Here is a 24,273-nt window from a genome sequence, read left to right as displayed (position 1 = left end):
CGTCTCTGATGGCCCAAACTTTTTATGACCCAGGTAACTGGTTCTAAGATCCATTTCTTACCATAATAATTATGGTAATCCTAATTAATGTAAAGAAGGAAAGGTTTATCCTGATTTCATGTCAGATATTGAGAAAAACATGCATTTGTGTCATCTTATATAATGTATTTAAACTTCTGGCTTCAACTGTGTACACACACACTATAAGTTAGTGTAGGCTTTTCACTGTGTGGGATGTAATGATACAGCTCTGATGTCCTGGTGTAGCATGAGTCAGTGCGACGGATGGACAGTGGAGCTGAGTTTAGCTGTGTCACATTTCAAATTCTTCTATTAAGTTTTTTCCTCTCATATCACCCTGCTCTGTCCCAACACTGATCAGACACAAGAATCCTTTTAGAAAACAGTTTGGTTTGACTAAATATCCCAAATCAAGTGGCAGAACTTATGGGGTAGTTACTTAAAAAATGGCACTCAATAGCCAGCTTTCTTCCTCTTGGAGAACCAAACTGCATACTCTTTTCCCTGGTCTGTAAGTCTTCCAATTTCACCTGGCGGTCTCACAAGGAGAAACAGTGCCATCCTAAAATATATACTCCAAAACATGTTCTGTATGCACTTTAGACATCAACTACATATTTTAGCAGGCAAAGGAGACCTAGAAGTCTACATATTATAACCACCATATTTTCTACTATGCACATCAGCTACAATCTGAAGATAATGCTAGTTTCACATTAAAAGCGTTGTACATTACTCAGACAATCCCTTTTAAATTCTGATATTTCCCCCTTGAAAAACCAAGACACCAATACTCCCCTCCGGTGCCAGCACAGCAGTTATGTCATGCGATCCCAGCAGCCACTCAGTGCTGGCTTCACACTTCCCCTCCTTCGGACAAATCACAGAGATCCGGAGGAAGCGAGAGCTGCGGCTTTCTCACTTCCTTAGGTTATAAGAGATATGTCCTAAGGTGGGAAGAGTGAAGTGGCCACTGATCATCTGCAGGGTTTGCATGACAACGTTACACGACCCACGAGGGAGCCAATGCGGACAACGCTGGAACGGCACTGGGAGTAGAAATGTTTTTATTTTATAAGAAGCAAACAGGATGATAGAGAAGGGGATGTAGGAGTAGTGGACACCCCCTTTAAAAGCAACACAAAACATACCCCTTTGTGCAGCGGAAAAGTATTATGGTTCAGACTAGAATTTTCACAACTAAACTATTTACATAAAGGATACAGCAGCAGGAAAGAGCACTGTAAGCTTCAAACAGATATGTGGCGATGTCCAGTCTTTTAGAATCCACAGACTGCTGGTTATTGACCAATGCTAGTTTGTGCAGGTGCGGAAGAACAACTAGAAGACAAAAGGCAGTGTTATAAATGGCTACTTAACCATTCAGTATGCATGGACAGTAACATTTAGAGGGAGCATGTCACCAAGAATAAGCCAACTGTATGATATTCTATGAAAGTTGGAGTATCGTCCAGGTCCCACTTACATAGTCGCAAAAATGCTGGTCGCGCAAGGATCACGATAAAATGAGCCCCAACCCTGTATCTCCTTACAAACAAAACAGTTAGGGTGAGTTCACACAATTCTGTTAATTTACTAGACGATTACTTACATGGCGACCCATGTAGGCCGTTCGTGATGTATGCTATATGGACACATGTAGTAGGACACCTTCAGGACCTTTTAATGACACTCCATTCTAAAGCCATAAGCTGCGATATGGACTTGGTCCTGCCTCTGCAGCTCTAACAGCTTTCACTTTCATAGGAAGGCTTTCTATAAGATTTTGGACTTGGTCTGTGGGGTTTTTGCCCATTCATCTATCAGAGCATTTGTGAGGTCAGACACCGATGATGGACTATGGACTACAGGTCTTTGCTCACAATCCCTGTTCTACTTGAATCCAAAAGTGTTTGATGGGGTTGAGGTCAGGGTTCTGCCAGCCAAGTCCTGCCACACCAGACTCTGCCAACTATGCCTCATGATATTGCTTCTCTGAAATTTAGGGGCCTAGGTCAAAATATGATAAACAACTCCATGGCATTATCCTTCCTCCACCAAACCGTACAATGCACAATGCAGTCTGACAGGTAACGTTATCCTGGCATTCATCAAACCCATACACATCCTTCAGATTGTCATATAGGGAAGTGCGAGAAGTCAATCCACAGAACACGAGCCAAGTGGTGGTGTGCTTTTCTCCATACCATCCGAAGCCTGGCATTGTGCTTGGTGATGTAAGGCTTGCATGCAGCTGCTCAGTCATGGAAATCAATGCCATGAAGGTCCCAGTGGGGGCAGTTGTGCTGAGGTTAATGCCAGAGGAGGCTTTGATGTTTACTCAGCAGACATTGGCAGCTTCTAAGCACTATGAATCTCAGCCCTCAGGGAGTCTCTCTGCAACTGTACGATGTCTGCCACTTCATAGCTGAACTCCTGTGGTCCCTAAATGTCTCCACTCTTCAATAATACCACGCACAATTGATTTTCATTAACTAGTTGAAATTTCACTAACTGCCTTGTTACAATGGTGGGGTCCCAGCTCACATTCAGCAAGTTCTTTAGAATGACCCATTCTCACGCACACTTGTGAAGGCAGACTGCATGGCAATGGGATGGATTTTATACATCTGTGGCAATGGGACTCAATGAAAAGCCAATACCTGTGCCCACATAACACTGTATTTCTTTATTGGTAGATACAAATTGCACAAAGGCAAAAGAAAACACAATTTTTTTTCACTCTACATTGTGATGCATTAGTTCAGTGATCAGTATAAAACTTCTTCACGTTATTCCATAAAGGCTACAAGACTTGTTGATCAACAACAAACATGTTGGGTCTATTAATTAATTAATTATTTACATTGATTAGGGGACTTTTCTATTGATGGCTTATCCTTAGGATAGGCCATCAATATCTGATCGGTGGGGATGTCTGTGGCATGGTACTGCACATCTGCCCCTAGTCAAATCAATGCAGGGCTGATGTGCAGTACCCACCCGCTGCCACTATGTGGTTGTCGGAGCTGAGGACATCTGGCTGTCACTGGCATTAGGCAGAGCCAGTAGGTGGAGGTACCGAATAGATATTGATGGCCTATCCTAAGAGTAGCCAATCAATGTAGAATTCCCAGACAACCCCTTTAACTCCAGATGAAAGTGATGCTGATAATGCAGTAGTATGGCAGAGATTTCTGCAGTACAACTCCGTTTATATTGAGGATCATGATACTGACTGCTTCAAAATGAAACACAACAGCCCCCAACATATCTCACGGCTAGATTGCAGCATCCTCAGTGATATTGGGGTACGGATCAATGTATTTATGACATTAAAACACGCCATATCTCTCAAATCTGGACTGTCAATCAATGGTCTTTGTGTATATACACTTCGGTTTGTGTAGATTTATTGCTACATTGTGAACACACATCTCATCATGATTTAACAGTTTGTGTGGGTTTAGTACAACCATCATAAAATAAAACATTGAATATCTACTTTCAAATTTTTTTTTTGTATATTTATGAATTTTGCTTCACAAAGATAATCCACATCGGACCTACCAGAGGTTTTATTAGTTTTTTATGCTTTATAATTAATAAACGTGAAGATTTATACTGAGCAGTGAACTACTGCATCACAATGTAGAGTTTTCTTTTGTCTTGGGGCAATCTATCTAATTCATTGTTTAGTCAAGTCTGCAATTTGGGCAGCTCTGAGCATCCCTTCGCATCTCAGATGGGCACACAAGCCATGTGCCATTCAACACTACTGAAACTAGCACTGTCAAATCGTCTGAGAGTAGCGCATGCTTTGTCCACACAATGCTCAGGAGATCTAGCACATCTGACTGTTCGTAGTATCGCATATGGACTTCATTTCAGTAGTTAAAACGGATATTTTCTGTTTCAAGTCAAGGATTTAACCCTTGCTAATGCACCTAAATGGGTGAAGGCTCAGTGAGATAAGGCTATATATACAGTCATAGTCGAAAGTGTTGACACCCTTGACATTTTTACAGAAAATTAAGAATTTCTCCCAGAAAATGATTCCACTTAAACGTTTTGTTATAGCCATGTTTATGACCTTTGTGTGTACTGGAAGAACACTAAAAAAAATACTGAGAAAAAAAAGGCAAGTTGGACCTAATTTCACACAAAACAACAAAAATGGGCAGGACAAAATTGTTGGCACCTTTCCAAAATTGTGGGTAAACAACTTTGCTTCAAGCATGCGATGCTCGTTCAAACTCATCTGTGGCAAGTAACAGGTGTGGGCAATATGAAAATCACCTGAAAACAGAGAAAAAGGGAGATGTTGACTCAATCTTTGCATTATGTGTCTGTGTGTGACACAATAAACATGGAGAATAGAAAGAGGAGAAGAGAACTGTCTGAGGACCGGAGAACCAAAATTGTTAAAAATTATCAACAAATCTCCAGAGATTTTGATGTTCCTTTGTCCACGGTGCACAATATAATCAAGATGTTTATAACCCATGGCACTGTAGCTAATCTCCCTGGGCGTATACAGCAGAGTAAAATTGATAAAAGGTTGCAACGAGGATAGTCTGGATGGTGGATAAGCAGCCCCAATCAATTTCCAAAGAAATTCAAGCTGTCTACAGGCTCAGGGTGCATCATTGTCAGCAAGAACTATCTGTCAACATTTGAGTGAAATGAAATGCTATCGCAGGAGACCCAAGCGGACCCCACTGCTGATACAGACAAAAAAACTAGACTACAGCGTGCCAAAATGCAAGTATGTAAGCCAAAATGCTTTTGGGAAAGGGTCTTGTGGACACCTGAGACCTATATAGAGCTTTTTGGTAAAGCATAACATTCTACTGTTTACCGAAAATGGAATGAGGTCTATAAAAAAATGAACACTGTACCTACAGTCAAATATGGTGGAGGTTCAGAGATGTTTTGGGGTTATTTTTCTGCCTCTGGCACTGGGTGCATTGACTGTGTGCAAGGCATCATGGAATCTGAAAATTACCAAAGGATTTTAGGTCGCAATATAGTGCCCAGTGTCAGAAAGCTGGGTTTGCGGGTCATGTCTTCCATTAGGACAATGACCTCAAACATACTTCAAGAAGCACCCAGAAATGGATGGAAACAAAGCGCAGGAGAGTTCTCAAGTGGCCAGCAATGAGTCCGGATATAAAGCCCATTAAACCCCTGTGTAGAGATCCCAAAACTGCTGTTGGGAGAAGGCACCCTTCAAATATGAGAGATCTGGAGCAGTTTGCAAAGTAGAGTGGTCCAAAATTCCAGTTGAGACATGTAAGAAGCTTGTTGATGATTATAGGAAGCAATTGGCAGTTATTTATTCCAAAGGGTGTGCAACCAAATATTACGTTGAGGGTGAGAACAATTTTGTACTGCCCATTTTTAGGGTTTAGTATGAAATTATGTCCAATTTGCCTTTTAGTCCTTTTTTGTGTTGTTCAATACACACAAAATAAATAAACATAAGTATAACAAAACAAGTGTAATTGCAATAATTTTAAAGGCGAAATACTTCCTTTTCTGGATCAATTTAATGAGTGCCAACAATTTCGGCCATGATTGTATATAAAGAATATTTTGTTTTGTTCAGATTTGAGGAAATGGGACAAAACATAGATGTGGTGTTAGATAAATAGAAAGAAAGCTGTGGAAAAACAGGGGTTAAAATTTAACATTTTTAAAAACAATTTTAAACTGATAAAAACAAAAGATGAAACAACATATATGCCAAAAAATGAAGTATGTCATGTTGCCTTAAGTTGTAAAGCATCTTTAAATAGGAAATTGCATTAATGAAATCTGCAGAAACAAGAAAACCATCCAGAGACCAGCGCATCATCAGAAAACCACCTGCTGGTTAAATAAGGTTTATTATTTTCCCCACTATCTCATAGAATGTAAGTCCGCAAGGACAGGGTTCTCTCCCCTCTGTACCAGTGTGTCACTGTAAACCTGTTTACTGTAAATGATAGCTATAACCCTGTATGTAACCCTTTCTCATGTACAGCACCATGGAATTAATGGTGCTATATAAATAAATAATAATAATAATAATTATTATTTTAAATCCAGGACTAATTTTTATTTAACTATGGGCCTAAAAACGAACTACCTGCCTGTTCTACTCGATGCGAGCAGTCACCAACCACTCCTGTCAGCGATCCAGCTGCTTCATGTCAGCAGAACAGCTCTTCCTCTTCCGCTCTGTTGACACAGCATGACAGCTGATATCATGCTGACCGACAGCCGGCTTAATGCAGTAAGGCAGCAGGGAGCCGTCAGTCAGCATGACAACAGCAGTCACGAAATGGACGAGAAGCCCCAAGTTTTCAGGTCACAAACTATATTAACTGGAAAAAAAAAAACCCTTGCAATTTTCACACTTGCCACTAGGCCGAATGTTAAGGTACCTTCACACTAAGGCTACGTTCACATTAGCGTTAAGCTAATGTGCGTCGGGTTTGCGTCGGCGACGCAGCGGCGACGCATGCATCATGCGCCCCCTATACTTAACATGGGGGACGCATGCGTTTTTTTTTGTTGCGTTGTGCCACACATGCGTCTTTTTTGCCGCAAGCGTCGGACCAAGAAAACGCAACAAGTTGCATTTTTCTTGCGTCCGATTTTCGGCAAAAACCGACGCATGCGTCGCAAAACGCAGCGTTTTGCCGCGTTTTTGCGTGCGTTGCGTCGCCGACGCAGCGGCGCACAACGCTAGTGTGAACGTAGCCTTAGCGACGCTGCAGCGATACAGACAACGATGCCGATCGCTGCAGCGTCGCTGTTTAGTCGTTGTGTGGTCGCTGGAGAGCTGTAACACAGACGGCTCTCCAGCGACCAACGATGCCGAAGTCCCCGGGTAACCAGGGTAAACATCGGGTTACTAAGCGCAGGGCCACGCTTAGTAACCCGATGTTTACCCTGGTTACCATTGTAAAAGTAAAAAAAAAAAACCACATACTCACATTCCGGTGCCCGGCGTCCGCTTCCCTGCACTCCGCCTGCATCCTGTGTCAGCGCCGAACATCTCCGGCATCTCCCACAGAGCAGAGCGGTGACGTCACCGCTCTGCTTTACGGCCGGCACTTACACAGGATGCAGGAGGAGTGCAGGGAAGCGGACGCCGGGCACCGGAATGTGAGTATGTGTTTTTTTTTTTTACATTTACAATGGTAACCAGGGTAAACATCGGGTTACTAAGCGCGGCCCTGCGCTTAGTAACCCGATGTTTACCCTGGTTACCAGTGAAGACATCGCTGGATCGGTGTCACACACACCGATTCAGCGATGTCAGCGGGAGATCCAGCGATGAAATAAAGTACTGGACATTCAGCAACGACCAGCGATTTCACAGCGGGATCCAGATCGCTGCTGCGTGTCAAACACAACGATATCGCTATCCAGGACGCTGCAACGTCACGGATCGCTATCGTTATCGTTGTAAACTCGCTTAGTGTGAAGGTACCTTTAGACTTAGGCTACTTTCACACTAGCGTCGTACGACGCGATGCGTCGTGCCGACGCATGCTGTGAAAAAAAACTCAACGGGGGCAGCGGATGCAGTTTTACAACGCATCCGCTGCCCCATTGTAATATCCGGGGAGGAGGGGGCGGAGTTCCAGCCGCGCATGCGCGGTCGGAAATGGCGGACACAACGCACAAAAAGTTACATGTAATGTTTTTTTGTGCCGACGGTCCGCCAAAACACGACGCATCCGTCACACGACGGATGCGACGTGTGGCAATGCGTCGCAATGTGTCGCTAATGCAAGTCTATGGAGAAAAAATGCATCCTGCGGGCAACTTTGCAGGATGCGTTTTTTCTACAAAATGACGCATTGCGACGTGCGTCGTACGACGCTAGTGTGAAAGCACCCTTATACCTCCTGTTTACAGCCAGATGGACATCAGCAGCAATAGACTTTGAATATAGGATCCAGTTTTGGGGATAGAGGATACTGGAAAGCTACAGTCGGTTCACAGGCAGGTAACTAGTTTATTACATGGGATGGAAGGTCTCTCTAATAATGAGGAGTTAGAAAACTTACCGTATATATTAGAGTATAAGCCGACCCCCCCCTAATTTTGCCACAAAAAACTGGGAAAACTTAATGACTCGAGTATAAGCCTAGGGTGGAAAATGCAGCAGCTACCGGTAAATGTCAAAAGTAAAAATAGATACCAATAAAAGTAAAATTAATTGAGACATCAGTAGGTTAAGTATTTTTGAATATCCATATTGAATCAGGAGCCCCATATAATGCTCCATAAAGTTTATGATGGCCCCATAAGATGCCCCATACAAAATATGCCCCATATAATCCTGCATAAAGGTTAATAATGGCCCCAAGAGATGCTCCATTCAGACACTTGCCCCATATAATGCTGCACAAACATTAATTATGGCCCCATAAGATGCTCCATAAAGATATTTGCCCCATATAGTACTGCACAAACGTTATGGCCCCATACAGACATTCCTGTAGAATGTAAGCCCGCAAGGGCAGGGTCCTCGCCCCTCTGCATCAGTCCGTCATTGTTTGTTTACTGTAAGTGATATCTGTAACTTGTATGTAACCCCTTCTCATGTACAGCACCATGGAATCAATGGTGCTATATAAATAAATAATAATACAGACACTTGCCCCATATAGTGCTGCACAAACGTTGATTATGGCCCCATACAGACACTTGTCCCATATAGTGCTGCACAAACGTTATGGCCCCATACAGACACTTGCCCCATATAGTGCTGCACAAACGTTGATTATGGCCCCATACAGACACTTGTCCCATATGGTGCTGCACAAACGTTATGGCCCCATACAGACGCTTGCCCCATATAGTGCTGCACAAACGTTATGGCCCCATACAGACGCTTGCCCCATATAGTGCTGCACAAACGTTATGGCCCCATACAGACACTTGTCCCATATAGTGCTGCACAAACGTTGATTATGGCCCCATACAGACACTTGCCCCATACAGTGCTACACAAACGTTGATTATGGCCCCATACAGACACTTGCCCCATATAGTGCTGTACAAACGTTGATTATGGCCCCATACAGACACTTGCCCCATATAGTGCTGCACAAACGTTATGGCCCCATACAGACACTTGCCCCATATAGTGCTGCACAAACGTTATGGCCCCATACAGACACTTGCCCCATATAGTGCTGCACAAACGTTATGGCCCCATACAGACACTTGCCGCATATAGTGCTGCACAAACGTTATGGTCCCATATAGACACTTGCCCCATATAATGCTGCACAAATGTTATGGCCCCATATAGACACTTGCCCCATATAATGCTGCACAAACATTGATTATGGCCCCATAAGATGCTCCATAAAGATATTTGCCCCATATAGTGCTCCACAAACGTTGATTATGGCCCCATACAGACACTTGCCCCATATAGTGCTGCACAAACGTTATGGCCCCATACAGACACTTGCCCCATATAGTGCTGCACAAACTTTATGGCCCCATACAGACACTTGCCCCATATAGTGCTGCACAAACGTTAAGGCCCCATACAGACACTTGCCCCTATATAGTGCTGCACAAGCGTTATGGCCCCATACAGACACTTGCCCCATATAGTGCTGCACAAACGTTATGGCCCCATTTAGACACTTGCCCCATATAATTGCTGCACAAACGTTATGACCCCATAAGATGCTCCATATAGACACTTGCCCCATTTGCTATTGCTGCGATAAAAAAAAAAAAAAAATCACATACCTCTCGTCGCTCAGACCCCTGGCACTTTCAATATTCACCTGACTTCGTTCCGGCGCCACTCCATCTTCAGCGTCTTCTGCACTGACGTTCAGGCAGAGGGCGTGCACTAATCACGTCACCGCGCCCTCTGACCTGAGCGTCACTGCAGAAGATGCTGAAGACGGACGCCCGGAACGAGGAGCAGGTGAATATCGCGCAGCGCTCCCCTCCCCGTTATACTCACCTGCTCCTGGTGCGGTGCAGTCCATGGTTCCCCGGCGCCGCAGCTTCTTCCTGTATTGAGCGGTCACCGTAACCGCTCATTACAGAAATGAATATGCGGCTCCTCCCCTATGGGAGGTGGAGCCACCTATTTATTACTGTAATGAGCGGTACCATGTGACTGCTCAGTACAGGAAGAAGCTGCAGCGTCGGGAAACCAGGGACCTGCAGGGACCGCGCCAGGAGCAGGTGAGTATAATTAGACAGCCCCCGCTCCCCCTCCCCTGCCGACACCTGGGTATGACTCAAGTATAAGCCGAGAGGGGGACTTTCGGCCCAAAAAAATGGGCTGAAAATCTCGGCTTATACTCGAGTATGTACGGTATGTTTGTTTACATTAGAAAAACTCAAAGGTGATATCATTTACATGCATAAACATACACAAAGCTCTGGCACATGACGGATTCCTTCTAAGTACCTTACAAAGGATCAGGGGACATTGATATTATGTGAAGAAAGGTGATTCCGGCAGCTAAACAGGAAAGTGTTCTTTACAGTTAGAGGAGTGGGAATGTGGAATGCCTACCCACAAGTTAATGCAGCGCTTGTATTACTGAGCGTGCAAACAGAGCGCTTTAACCAGGAGCAGCTCCCAGTTTTGCATTTTTCTTTGGCTGATAGCAGAATTTTGACTTTGCTTCTTTGTACTGAATGTCCCCATGTGTGGTAGTCATGTAAACGTATGGTCAGTGCTAGCTCGTCTCCACAAGTAAACCACAAGCACAGAAATTCCCAGTTAGATGCTGGCGCACGGCCTGTGTACTCAAGATAATTGCCCATCTGCGATTGTGCCAAGTATGACTGATCATCAAGGTCACTCACATTCATCTCTGAATCTAGGCTCTGCATTGGGTCCAACTCTTCCAAATGTCCTGATTATTTCAATCTGCAACGAGTGCTGATCTTGATACTGAGGGTCTTCGAGGAATGACGCCAGCTGCATTTTTACTCTTTCTAATAACTGCAATATAAGAATCATTAAACAACCACATCCAAGAAACAAGACATGTACATTTCACACTATGAAAAGCCATCTGACTCTCCTATAACCATATCATAGTGGTGCACGAATGACAGGGAATCAGGAAATTTTATATATAACGTGAAGGCATGTATGTAAACATACTGTATATATATATGTGTGTGTGTGTGTGTGTGTGTGTGTATATACATATATATATATATATATATATATATATATATATATATATATATAATACACACACACACACACACAGTATATAAAAAAATATATATATTATATATACAGTATATATATATATATATATATATATATATATATATATATATATATATATATATATATATATATATATATATATACACACACACATACATACACACACATATACAGTACAGGGTAAAAGTTTGGACACACCTTCTCATTTAAAGATTTTTCTGTATTTTCATGACTATGAAAATTGTACATTCACACTGACGGCATCAAAACTATGAATTAACACATGTGGAATTATATACTTAACAAAAAGTGTGAAACTGAAAACATGTCTTATATTCTTGGTCCTTCAAAGTAGCCACCTTATTCTTTGATGGCTGTTTTGCACACTCTTGGCATTCTCTTGATGAGCTTCAAGAGGTAGTCACCGGGAATGGTTTTCACTTCACAGGTGTGCCCTGTCAGGTTTAATAAGTGGGATTTCTTGCCTTATAAATGGGGTTGGGACCATCAGTTGTGTTGTGCAGAAGTCTGGTGGATACACAGCTGATAGTCCTACTGAATAGACTGTTAGAATTTGCAGTATGGCAACAAAAAAGCAGCTAAGTAAAGAAAAACGAGTGGCCATCATTACTTTAAGAAATGAAGGTCAGTCAGTCAGAAAAATTGGCAAAACTTTGAAAGTGTCCCAAGTGCAGTAACAAAAACCATCAAGCGCTACAAAGAAACTGGCTCACATGAGGACCGCCCCAGGAAAGGAAGACCAAGAGTCACCTCTGCTTCTGAGGATAAGTTTATCCGAGTCACCAGCCTCAGAAATCGCAGGTTAACAGCAGCACAGATTAGAGACCAGGTCAATGCACACAGAGTTCTAGCAGCAGACACATCTCTACAACAACTGTTAGGGCTTGTTTCCACTTGCGAGAAACACGTCCGTGTCTCGCATGTGGAAACCAAGTTCTGGCGTCGGCACTCCAGAGTGGAGCGTGCGGCCGCATAGGAACACATGGAGCCGCATGCGCCGCTCCAATGTGCCGGCGCCAGAGCTTGGTTTCCACATGCGAGACACGGACGTGTTTCTCGCAAGTGGAAACAAGCCCTTAAGAGGAGACTTTGTGCAGCAGGCCTTCATGGTAAAATAGCTGCTAGGAAACCACTGCTAAGGACAGGCAACAAGCCGAAGAGACTTGTTTGGGCAAAAGAACACAAGGAATGGACATTAGACCAGCGAAATCTGAGCTTTGGTCTGATGAGTCCAAATTTGAGATCTTTGGTTCCAACCACCGTGTCTTTGTGCGACACAGAAAAGGAGAACGGATGGACTCTACATGCTTGGTTCCCACCGTGAAGCATGGAGGAGGAGGTGTGATGGTATGGGGGTGCTTTGCTGGTGACACTGTTGGGGATTTATTCAAAATTGAAGGTATACTGAACCAGAATGGCTACCACAGCATCTTGCAGCGGCATGCTATTCCATCCAGTTTGCATTTAGTTGGACCATCATTTATTTTTCAACAGGACAATGACCCCAAACACACCTCCAGGCTGTGTAAGGGCTATTTGACCAAGAAGGAGAGTGATGGGGTGCTATACTAGATGACCTGACCTCCACAGTCACCAGACCTGAACCCAATTGAGATGGTTTGGGGTGAGCTGGACCGCAGAGTGAAGGCAAAAGGGCCAACAAGTGCCAAGCATCTCTGGGAACTCCTTCAAGATTGTTGGAAGACCATTCCCGGTGACTACCTCTTGAAGCTCATCAAAAGAATGCCAAGAGTGTGCAAAGCAGTCATCAAAGCAAAAGGTGGCTACTATGAAGAACCTAGAATATAAGACATAATTTCAGTTGTTTCACACTTTTTTGTTAAGTATATAATTCCACATGTGTTAATTCATAGTTTTGATGCCTTCAGTGTGAATTTACAATTTTCTTAGTCATGAAAATACAGAAGAATCTTTAAGTGAGAAGGTGTGTCCAAACTTTTGGTCTGTAATATATATATATATATATATATATATATATATATATATATATATATATATATATATATATATATATATATATATATATATATATATATATATATATATATATATGTGTATATATATATATATATATATATATATATATATATATATATATATATATATATATATATATATATATATATATATATATATAAATATTGGAACAGCATCTGATATTACCTTCATTGTCGCGCAAAGCTTTCCCAACCAATAATCAAATGGCTTTCAAAATAGAAATAAAAAACGAAAACCGCACAAAAAAATGAAAAAAAAGTGGACTTTATTGCCCAAAGGGCGTGGCAATGTTTCGGATGTGATATCCTTTCTCAAGGTTTGAGAAAGGATATCACATCCGAAATGTTGCCACGCCGTTTGAGCAATAAAGTCCACTTTTTTGTGCAGTTTCATATTATATATACATACATATATACACATATACACATACATACATACACATATACGTGAATATATGAGAGAGGGAGATGTTGGTAGGTAGGTATGTATCTAGATATACATACATATGTATATACATACATATTATACATATACACACACATACATATTATACATACCGTGTACACACACACACACAGACCAGCAGCTGAGCTGCCATTCCAAATGTGGAAACTTCCGAAGGTCAGTTATTCTGAAACCTTATTTAATGTATTATTCCCATTATTTGTACACCCCTCACCCTATATTGTGTAGTGCTGTAGACATTGTGTGATCATTAAAAATTAGTGCCATTCACAAATAAAAGAAACTTGAAAGAAAATCTATAACAAATTTCTATAGTAATAGATCACAATAATGGGAAAGTAGTGAAATTGGACTTTTTCCCTTCTTCAGACTATCTAATAATGTACAACCAGAATGATCGTTATCTTTACAATTTAACAGTAGGATAATCATAGACGCACAAAGTTTATAAACCTCGAGACAGTCCATAAAATCTAAACAAATGATGTCCTAGTAGTAAGATAAAGAATGCCAGATTTGCTGGAGCTCCGAATCACACCCACCTCTCTCTGAGTAACAGTCTCCATGATGGTCCCGAATGCTGGGATGGTAGCAATTCTTACAGAACTGTAATAGATTAAGGGGTAACGTGCCATTTGTAATGCATCCAACACACTTATATTAAAATCAATACAAAGAACCTTCTAGAAAATGGACTTTAAATCTAGTTATTGAAGGGAAAGTAAAAATAGGAGAATTAGAGTCATGTATTGGAACTCACAATTCTGGGTCACTGGACAAGGTTACAAGGGCCGGAGCAACTCGCTTGTCAATTAGGGATTCTTGCATGCCTCGGAGAATGAGCTGTAACCAGTCAACATGCAATAAAAAATGGCTTGGTAAAAAGAAAGTAAACCTTGGCTAGCTGTGACTGTGGATGGGCAGATAGTAAACTTGGTCTCCTCCATAATAGTTAGAGGTAGTGGGAAGGTACACAACTGGAATTGTGGAATCATTTTAATAATGGGGTTAGTCAGAATATTAAGCATCCTGCGGGTAAGACATGCGCCATCAGATTTACTCTAAAAGATCCAATTGAAATTTTGTCATAATAACTGAAAACTCTTTGCCCAAAGTAGTGTTTCTGGAGAATTATGGAAACTGAGGGGCATTTCCTATGATCAGGATGCTTAAAGGTTGAAATCAGCAAAGAAACTTACATTTCTGGATCGCTGGACAGAGTGATGAGAGCAGGGACAACTCTCTGAGCTACCAAAGTCTCATTCACCCCCTTCACCAAAAGCTGATTGGACGGAGCGAGAGGGGAACCATGGTGTGATGCACAGGAGAGCGAGCAGGTAGAATGGCAAGGGAGCGAGAGAAAGGGGAGAAACACAAAATGCAAACATTAGAAGCTACTATTCACATGCCAAGTAGGAAGATCAGGCATAGGTCTGAAAAACTATAGTCAACATTATCAAATATAAAATCTAAAACGCAAATGACACATTTAGAAAATAAAAAATATAATACAAAAAAAATCGCTAGGCAAAGCGATGCAAAACACATTGCAGACTGAAGAAAGTGGACAGAGGTTTCAGGTCATTCAGAATAAGCGGTTGTGTGTACACCGAGTAACACTATTTCTGTCTGTCATAACAATTATACCATCCATTTTTCACAAATTTTCAATGTGGAGGACAGGGCAGAGAGATGCGCGCCTGCGCAGGAGAGCGATGGAGGACACTGTGCTGTGGATGGCTTAGGATGCGTCATCCACATGAAATAGGAAAGGCGAACGGCGGAACAAGAAGAGAGGGTCAAGACCAGAGATGCCCACTGGACCGGACCGCCACATCTGTCAGTATAAGAAAAGCTCTTTTTGTGCCTTGCTTAGAGGATTGGGGACATACATCCAGCATTGTAGAATGCGGTCTCAGAGGGCTGGAAGACCCTGCCAGACTGTATATGGGGAAACCTGGTGACACCTTCCCTTTAACAGCATGCTATTTCCAATGCTAAACACGGACCATGACTTCATGTTTGGTAACAACATGAAGCTAACCTAAGATCTTACAAGTGTGTCTACATTTTCAGAAAGGGAATCTCCATTTCTGTTAATTATCACCAAGTGGATAAGTCTTCACTGCTAAATATCAACTACACGTTAAGAAAAGATAGGTTGTACATTTTTGCAGAGTTCTTTTATGCAAATAAAAAGTGGCTTTTTACAGTACCAGCAAAAGCTATGAGATTTCAGTATTCCCATGCGTATGCTTGCTTTTTTTCATGCCTATATAGGAAAACTGTGGCTTTTTTCTAAATCTGCAGCATGTCAATTCTTGAAGCATTTTTGCAGTATTTTTGCACCCATAGAAAGCAATGAGAAAGCAAAGATACTGCACTTTATTGAACATGTTCTCTAGACAAGTGACACACATGATCCGTTCCAAAAAAAGCCGCAAAAATGCAACAAGAATGCAACAAAGCCTGCTTTTTGTATGGCACTTCTTCACTGCAAAAAATGCTGCAAATCCCAAATGCTGAAATATACCACGTGGCAAGAGGAAATATTTGTAGGGAAAGCAGACAACCTAAAATAATTTAGCTTTAAAAAAGTACATATCACCAGTCTCGGGCTGCCATTTTTTTTCTTTTCTTTTTTTTTTTTTTTTAATAAAAGAGGATAATCCCAGGCTGGGGATCTTAGTAAATATAAGTTAGTGTCAAAAGGGTTCGTAAGTGACCCTAATGCCCCTTCCCCACCATTTCACGAAACGGCCTGACCTTATAGCAAAAGGTGGACTCAACCTACTGGGTTGTAGGACGCTGGCATAAAGAGCTGTATCCCACAGCCCTCCGCGGCCCCTCTGGCAGTGAAGGAGCAATCTCTTCTAAGCCAACATCAAACAGTAGGCACCAGATTGGTGATGGGTAGTCATTTACGTATGTGAAATACTGTAGGTGCATGCTGGATTCACACATCGCTCCCCCCATAGATTTGTGGTTTTTGCATGCAGTATTTTAAGGATACTTTTCATTACATTTGATCATGTGGCTAGAGGTTACCTTCAAGTCTACAATATAATATTGGGGGGGGGGGGGGCAGTTGCGTACAGAGCAAAGCCTGGTTATGGCTTTTTGACTGGACACTCTATAGGTCTTAACATCTGTACCCCCACATAACAAATGACAATAAAAACACCCCAAAATGCTTGTTACATATTAGAAAAGGCTGGAGTAGTAAACTAAAAATAAATATGACAACTAACCCTGGAGGCCATGTATGACGAGCATTTATTAAGTGTGTGTTGGGTGTTCGGTGGGCGAGCCTCTGGGTACTGTATGCACTTTTTACAATTTAACACCTGGGAATTATTTCTTCTGGCACTCAACGATAAACACTCTACGAGTACAGATATGTGATATTACCTATGTATTAGGTACTTGTTACAGGTACTCCGTGTGTTTTATTACTTTATATAAGCAATTGTGCCTTCTTAGTATTGAGGCCCCCACATTATCTCACCCACCAATCTGTCCTCGTGTCTGTTGTTGGATATTTATATATGTTTTTTAATGTTTAATAAAATTATATTGCTTTTAAATAAATATTTATTATAACCTTGGTAAACAATTGTTCTTTATGGTTAGGTTTCAAATGTGGAGAAATGGATCCTTGACATTTCACAGCGTATGCATTCAGAAAGTACCTACAGCTTTCCCCTCACACAGTATTTCAGATATTCTCACGTACATAGGAGTGCCAGGGGTAAAAGAAATATCTAGAATAGCAGTGGCAAACAATGAGAAATATGCTTCTAAATCTTGCTTACAATTGTGTACACAGGTTTATATACAGTATACGGTCATCACCCAATCCTATCCCATGCAGGTGAAGTTTTGTATTATTGTGAGTTTAGAACATCACCACAAACAAAAAAATAAATAATCTGTACATGTATGCTTTCTGATGACAAAGGCGTCTTAACTGCAAAATTTATTAATTGTGAAATGTATATTAGGAACTGCAGCGCTGCAGACACACACAGACATTCTACCACTATTCTAGAGTTCCTTAGTCACAATAGATCAATGTTTTTTAGATGTTCAGTCCATATTTTTTTTTCTACATTTATAGTGTGTTTGTCTGTAGTTTGCGGGGTATGTATATAATATACAACGTTCGTAGCATTCACACATAAAAATAGCAGCAGCACAGGCGAGCCCAACGAATGAAGAAAACTTACTCATGTGATTGGATCATTTTTCCGGAACAAAATGATCGCTCTTGGCAACATATTGCACATGTAAACAGGACATGTTCTGCTGATCACATGATATTGTAAGGGAATAGAGCAATGTATTGGCAATTGTTCTGTCCCTGATAGCCTGTATAAAAAAGGTCAATAAACGAAAAATACAATTGATCGTCGCTTGTTAAATAGTCTGAAATCGGCTTGTGTGAATCCACCATAAATCTCCATGTATGGTACAATGTTAGCAAAATTAAAAGTGGGGGGCGTGGCCTGACTGAGCAGGAGAGCGGACGCACGGCTGAGGAGCTCCCGCTTAAAAAGCAAAGTTTTGGGACATATTGCTCCTATAAAGGGAGATTTGCCCACCTAGAGGGACTTACAATACTTCTAAACCCCGAGGAAAGCTCTTGGACTGAGACGCCTCGCTGCACCGGCTGCAGGAGAGGTGCTGGATTTGGCAGTGCAGACGGCGGGAAAACGAGCAGCCATATTGGACCCACCTGAGGTGATGGACTGGAGACGTGGGACTCGAGGTACTGTTCGCCCGGCCCCTGGACTTGGCCCTCCGCCCCGGCTCACTGCTGCCAGGACTTGGGCTTATCGTCCCCAGTTGGGTCAGAGCGGCGCCGCTGAGGCGTGGGTCGGCGCGGCCATCTCAAGGGAACTGCCGCCTACAGTGCTAGCCGCCCTCCCCCTCCATAAGTGGCTGCCGCCTGAGCCCAGCTAACATCAGCCTCCGCGGCAGGACGCCGGTGGAACAGAGGAGGCCGGACGCTGCTCACCTGACGCCGGACGTGCGGGGGCCCCTCCTCGGTCGGGGCTGTCCCTGAGTGCAGCGCCTCTCTGCCGCGTCCCCGGCAGGCCAGGCAGCGCCGGAGGAGCGACGTTGCCACACCCAGCCCCCACTCGGACCTGCAGCTGGACTGTGTCTCAGTGGCGACCCGGTGCCTGAGGGGGGAGCGGAGACCACCACACGGTGAGTCGTTCTCGGGCGCCCGGGCACTGCTTCCTGCTCGGCCCTCCCCCACCCCTTCTGGCGACGGAGCGGGCCCCGGCCACGCCGGCTGCATCCGCGGATCACCTCCTAAGGCCCGGATCCCGCGCTGACCGCTACCACCGCCGGAGGGAGGGAGACGCGAGAGGCTTGTGGGGACCGGCTTGATAGGGAGGACCGCCCCTGACATCAGACCCCTGGGACAATTACCCTCCGGGCGCTATCTGACCTAAGAGCCCCCGCGATCCCATCGTACGGGTGACTCCCCAGTGCCCAACATCACAGCTGGTGACCCCTGCGGAGATCTGAGAGAGTGGGGGTTGACTCGTGCAGTGGCCCGTCCACCTGGGTTACCTGGAGGGAGGCCTTGACTGGGGCACTGGAGACCACCCTTCCCCCTGGCTGGGGGCTGACAGACAGTGCGGTTTACATGTTAGCGGTGGCCCTGTTCCCATAGTGGCTATCCTGCCTTGATTCGGCCGCCCATCGGTCTGTCGGTCCAGTGGCATGGATTTAGCTCTACTGGGAAGTCGTCCTACCATGACTCTACTTATGATGCGCCCCGGGGCAGTCACGATGCCCTGACCTGCTCCCCCACAACTGCTAGCGGTCGCCGCACAATATGCTCCCCCCTTGACTTCATTCCATTGATAGGGGATAAACAGCATGGAGATTCTTTTCTATTCAAAATCACCCTCATGCCTAAGGCGTGAAGAGCTAATTCAAAACAATCTAGCAACAGGTTCGCTTCTGAGTGCCGACATGTCTTCTGGACCATTCTCCCAGTCAGAATCCTCTAAGGGTACGTGTCCACGTTCAGGATGGCCGGCGGTTTGGACGGAGCGGCAAACCCGCTCCGTCCTAAGCTCCGCCCCCTTCTGTGACGCAATGATGCCGGATGTGTTCAATACACACACCCGGCATCATCGCACCCCACACATAGGGCCCTGTGTTTTACCTTGCGGCGGCGCAGCGTTGCCGCAAGGTAAACGGACATGCTGCGATCTTAAAAGATGCGCCGCATGTCCGGAATCGCAGGGCCACCGGGTGCGTGTTACCACCCATAGTGGAGACGGGATTTGATAAAATCCCCTCCACTATGCTGTAACATCTGGATGCTGCGTGTTTGACTCTACGGCTCTGCGCAGCGTCAAACACGCAGCGTTTCCTGAACGTGGAAACATACCCTAACTCTTCCATACCGGAGGGCGCAGACTCAGAGCAAATCCCGGCTTCCACAACTAAAATCCCTAACACTCCAACCTCAGACCAAACGGCTTTGCTCTCACAGTTCCAGTCTATTCAACATTGTGAACTACTCAAGATGTCAGACAAGTTGACCAAAGACCTAACTAAAGAGATCAGAGAGCTCGGTTCCCGTACCTCCGACCTTGAAGACAAAATGGACTCTACCCTCACAAACCTTGCTACTCCTGAGAAAGACATCGAGATGCTACATGACGAGATCCACACCCTTAACAATAAATTGGAAGATTTTGAAAATCGAGCCCTCAGAAGCAACATTAGAATTAGGGGCATACACGAAAACATCACTGATCTCCAGTCCACAGCGACAGCTCTGTTTCAAGAACTTCTACCCGGGATCTCCATCGAACGACTGGAAATGGACTGCATTTATAGAGCCCTGAGCAAACGTAAGCAGAAAGGTCCGCCGAGGGATATCATCCTTAAATTGCACTTGTATAAAACTAAGGAACAACTCCTACAAGCGGCAAGAAAATCGTCACCGTTGGTATTTCAAGGCCATCCATACGAGCTGTTCTCAGATTTGGCCAGTACAACTATTGCCAAACGACGAGCTATGAAACCATATCTGGAGGTCCTCCACTCCAACAACATCAAATATCGCTGGGGATTTCCCTTTAAACTGATATTCACTCATCTTGATATAGTCCACACGGTTCTCTCCCCTGAAGGAGCGAGCCGTTGCCTAACCAAACTACAGCTCATGGATCCCCCTTCATCCCCCCCCACTTTCCTCCCCACAGCCTCGGCCTGGGAGCCGCCGATCCAATCCACGCGATCCACCTGCTCCTCCGTGACGTGCTATATACGACACTACATAGGTTACTCTATGAGACATTCTTGTAGCCTTTAATGCAAACTACTCGACTACTTTCTTTTATCGCCCTTTGGGACAAAACGGTCATACATGTTTTCTCAGTTTATTATTTCAGATGTTCCTGGAGTTTAAAGCTACACCATTCACTCTCTGGATGCCGTCGTGTCTTTTGCCTCTCCTGACGTCCTGGACTGAGATTGGCCTACGTTACGATCTTCATGAAGGACAAGTGAATATGCTTAATTTACAAGTCGACACAATGCTTTTTCTTTTTTTTCTGTTTATTGTGTTCCAGGGACAGGTCGTATGCCCAAATACAAAGTCACGTTCCAAATGTTACATAAGACCATGTGATGGGTTTCCCCTTTTTTTTTTCTTAGCTAGGTTGATGGACATACCTGTTATTTTTTGTGACGTGTTCCGAGTCCACTATTCTCTCGACACTTTAGAAGTTTAATGTGTTAGACTACCTTTTGAATATCTCAAGTTCGTTAAATCAAATCTCCAGTTTATTTTAACATACCCGCTTGTTTGCATCCCCCGTACATCATTTCATTTATATATACTTTATAGCGCCGCCCCTGACAGACCCCCATGACCCCACAGTGTCTTTACACACTGCTGCTTAGCACATTGTGGTTAGCCAACATTACAGTTACCCCTTCTCCCCCAACAGATTTTTCTTATCCTATCCTAATCATAGACTTTGTCCAACCCATCCCACCCCTCATCCTACCCATTAGCTCGAGTTCATACTACCACTTAAGCTCACTTTATAACAATTTCTCTACTTCTATCCACACACCACGACTAACTATGACCATAAGCAAGCCTAACAACTTACCAACATGCCACTTCCGATCTTATCACATAATGTGAGGGGCCTCAATTCCCCCCACAAAAAGTACCAAGGCCTTCCGCCACTGTAGATCTCAACAAGCGGACGTGGTATGCCTCCAAGAAACGCACTTCTCTACTAGATCCTACCCTAGATTTATGTCCGCTTCTCTACCTGGTGAATGCCCCAAACAAAACCAAAGGCGTCGCTATCTGCTTTAAGAAATATGTCCCTTTTGTTTTTAAGACTTCAGTAACCGACAAAGAAGGTCGCTACATAATGGTGACGGGTTCAATTTCCGATGAATTGGTGACAATAATAATAATTTTATTTATATTTATATTTATATAGCGCCAACATATTCCGCAGCGCTTTACAACTTATAGAGGGGACTTATACAGACAATAGACATTACAGCATAACAGAAATCACAGTTCAAAACAGATACCAGGAGGAATGAGGGCCCTGCTCGCAAGCTTACAATCTATGACGCCCCTAACATTCATCAAGCCACCTTCTTTTCCCAATTATTAGAATTAGTTTCAGAACATGCCCAAGGTACCACAATACTATGCGGAGACTCCAACTGTATCCTTAAAGCTAGCCTGGATAAGTCCGTAAGTCCCCATTCCTCTACCCCCCCTCCCCACCATACCTTTCTGCAGACTCAAAGGCCCTTAACAAACTTCTCTCCCAATACCAGTGGGTAGACCTATGGAGAGAACTCCACCCCTCCAATAAAGATTACACCTATTTCTCCTCACGCCATTAAGTGTATACCAGAATTGATCACATATTCGTTCACCCTTCCTTTATCCCAAATGTTTCAAATATCTCAATTCAATCAACGCCTTGGTCAGACCATTCCCCGAACCTATTCACATGCTGGACACTTCACCCACGGCCCCGCTCATTCAACTGGGCTCTGAATGATTCACTGCTCTCCTATCCTGATATCGCCCAAAAGTTGAAAAATCATATCGAGGAGTATTTCTCCTTGAATCAACAATCAGCCTCCTCACCAATTTCCCTATGGGAAGCACATAAAGCCGTGCTCAGAGGTTTCTGCATTCAAGAAGCCTCTCGCAAGAAAAAAAAAGACAGAAACGCAAGGGTAGCTGATCTGGAGAGCAGGGTGTCAGCTTTGGAGTCTCAGATGAAGAATACACCTTCACCTGCCACATACCGAGATCTTCTACATGCTCGCACAGAACTTGATCTCCACCTCTCTGAGAACGCAGACCGGGCCATACGTTGGTCACAGCAACGCTTCTACACTCTTAATAACAAAAATAATTCTAATTTAGCTCGTCGCTTAAAATGCCTACCTCTACCTAGGCCCCTTATCCGCCTCCACACATCCTCAGGGATTACAACCAACCCACAGCAAATTACCCATATTTTTCAACAAAAATTAAGGCAGCTGTACAGTGTCCCAACCGCCACAAACACAGAAACGCTAGAGAACTTTTTAGATTCTATTTCCCTCCCGGCCTTCAGCTCCAAATATGATCGAACTCCTTAATCAAGCTATAACTCCTAGTGAAATAAAATTAGCCATCCAACAACTGAAAACCAATAAAAAACCTGGCCCCGATGGTTTTACATCCCTTTATTACAAAAAATAAGCCCTGATACTGATCCCTCACCTTACTAATTATTTCAACTCTTTGAGAGATGGCAATAAACCAGGAGCAGCCTCTTTAATGGCCGCAATATCCATGATACCTAAACCAAACTCAGACCACTTACTCTGGTCCAATTATAGACCAATATCTCTCATATACAGTGGGGCAAAAAAGTATTTAGTCAGTCAGCAATAGTGCAAGTTCCACCACTTAAAAAGATGAGAGGCGTCTGTAATTTACATCATAGGTAGACCTCAACTATGGGAGACAAACTGAGAAAAAAAAATCCAGAAAATCACATTTTCTGTTTTTTTATCATTTTATTTGCATATTATGGTGGAAAATAAGTATTTGGTCAGAAACAAAATTTCATCTCAATACTTTGTAATATATCCTTTGTTGGCAATGACAGAGGTCAAACGTTTTTTGTAAGTCTTCACAAGGTTGCCACACACTGTTGTTGGTATGTTGGCCCATTCCTCCATGCAGATCTCCTCTAGAGCAGTGATGTTTTTGGCTTTTCGCTTGGCAACATGGACTTTCAACTCCCTCCAAAGGTTTTCTATAGGGTTGAGATCTGGAGACTGGCTAGGCCACTCCAGGACCTTGAAATGCTTCTTACGAAGCCACTCCTTCGTTGCCCTGGCGGTGTGCTTTGGATCATTGTCATGTTGAAAGACCCAGCCACGTTTCATCTTCAATACCCTTGCTGATGGAAGGAGGTTTG

The 24,273-nt window shown here is 43.5% G+C and overlaps 1 protein-coding gene across 5 annotated transcripts in view; it reads right to left on the bottom strand.

Annotated features, from left to right (window-relative positions):
* Nucleotides 1-24,273, bottom strand: part of RELCH (RAB11 binding and LisH domain, coiled-coil and HEAT repeat containing) — a 204,264-nt gene that overhangs the window by 16,938 nt on the left and 163,053 nt on the right. For 3 of the 5 annotated variants that reach the window (XM_077269738.1, XM_077269736.1, XM_077269739.1), the window contains 4 exons: nucleotides 14,965-15,047; nucleotides 14,308-14,371; nucleotides 10,882-11,020; nucleotides 1,246-1,362 (listed from right to left, as the gene is read on the bottom strand). In XM_077269738.1, coding sequence (XP_077125853.1) covers nucleotides 1,246-1,362; nucleotides 10,882-11,020; nucleotides 14,308-14,371; nucleotides 14,965-15,047 — 403 coding nt within the window. Of the gene's footprint in view, nucleotides 1-1,245; nucleotides 1,363-10,881; nucleotides 11,021-14,307; nucleotides 14,372-14,525; nucleotides 14,609-14,964; nucleotides 15,048-24,273 lie in introns of those variants that run through there. The other 2 variants (XM_077269737.1, XR_013216939.1) reach the window with 2 other exon arrangements.

Source organism: Ranitomeya variabilis, chromosome 6, assembly GCF_051348905.1.
Source record: "Ranitomeya variabilis isolate aRanVar5 chromosome 6, aRanVar5.hap1, whole genome shotgun sequence".
NCBI lineage: Eukaryota > Metazoa > Chordata > Amphibia > Anura > Dendrobatidae > Ranitomeya > Ranitomeya variabilis.
Note: the sequence above shows the minus strand (reverse complement) of the source record. Positions and strands in the feature narration are given on the sequence as shown.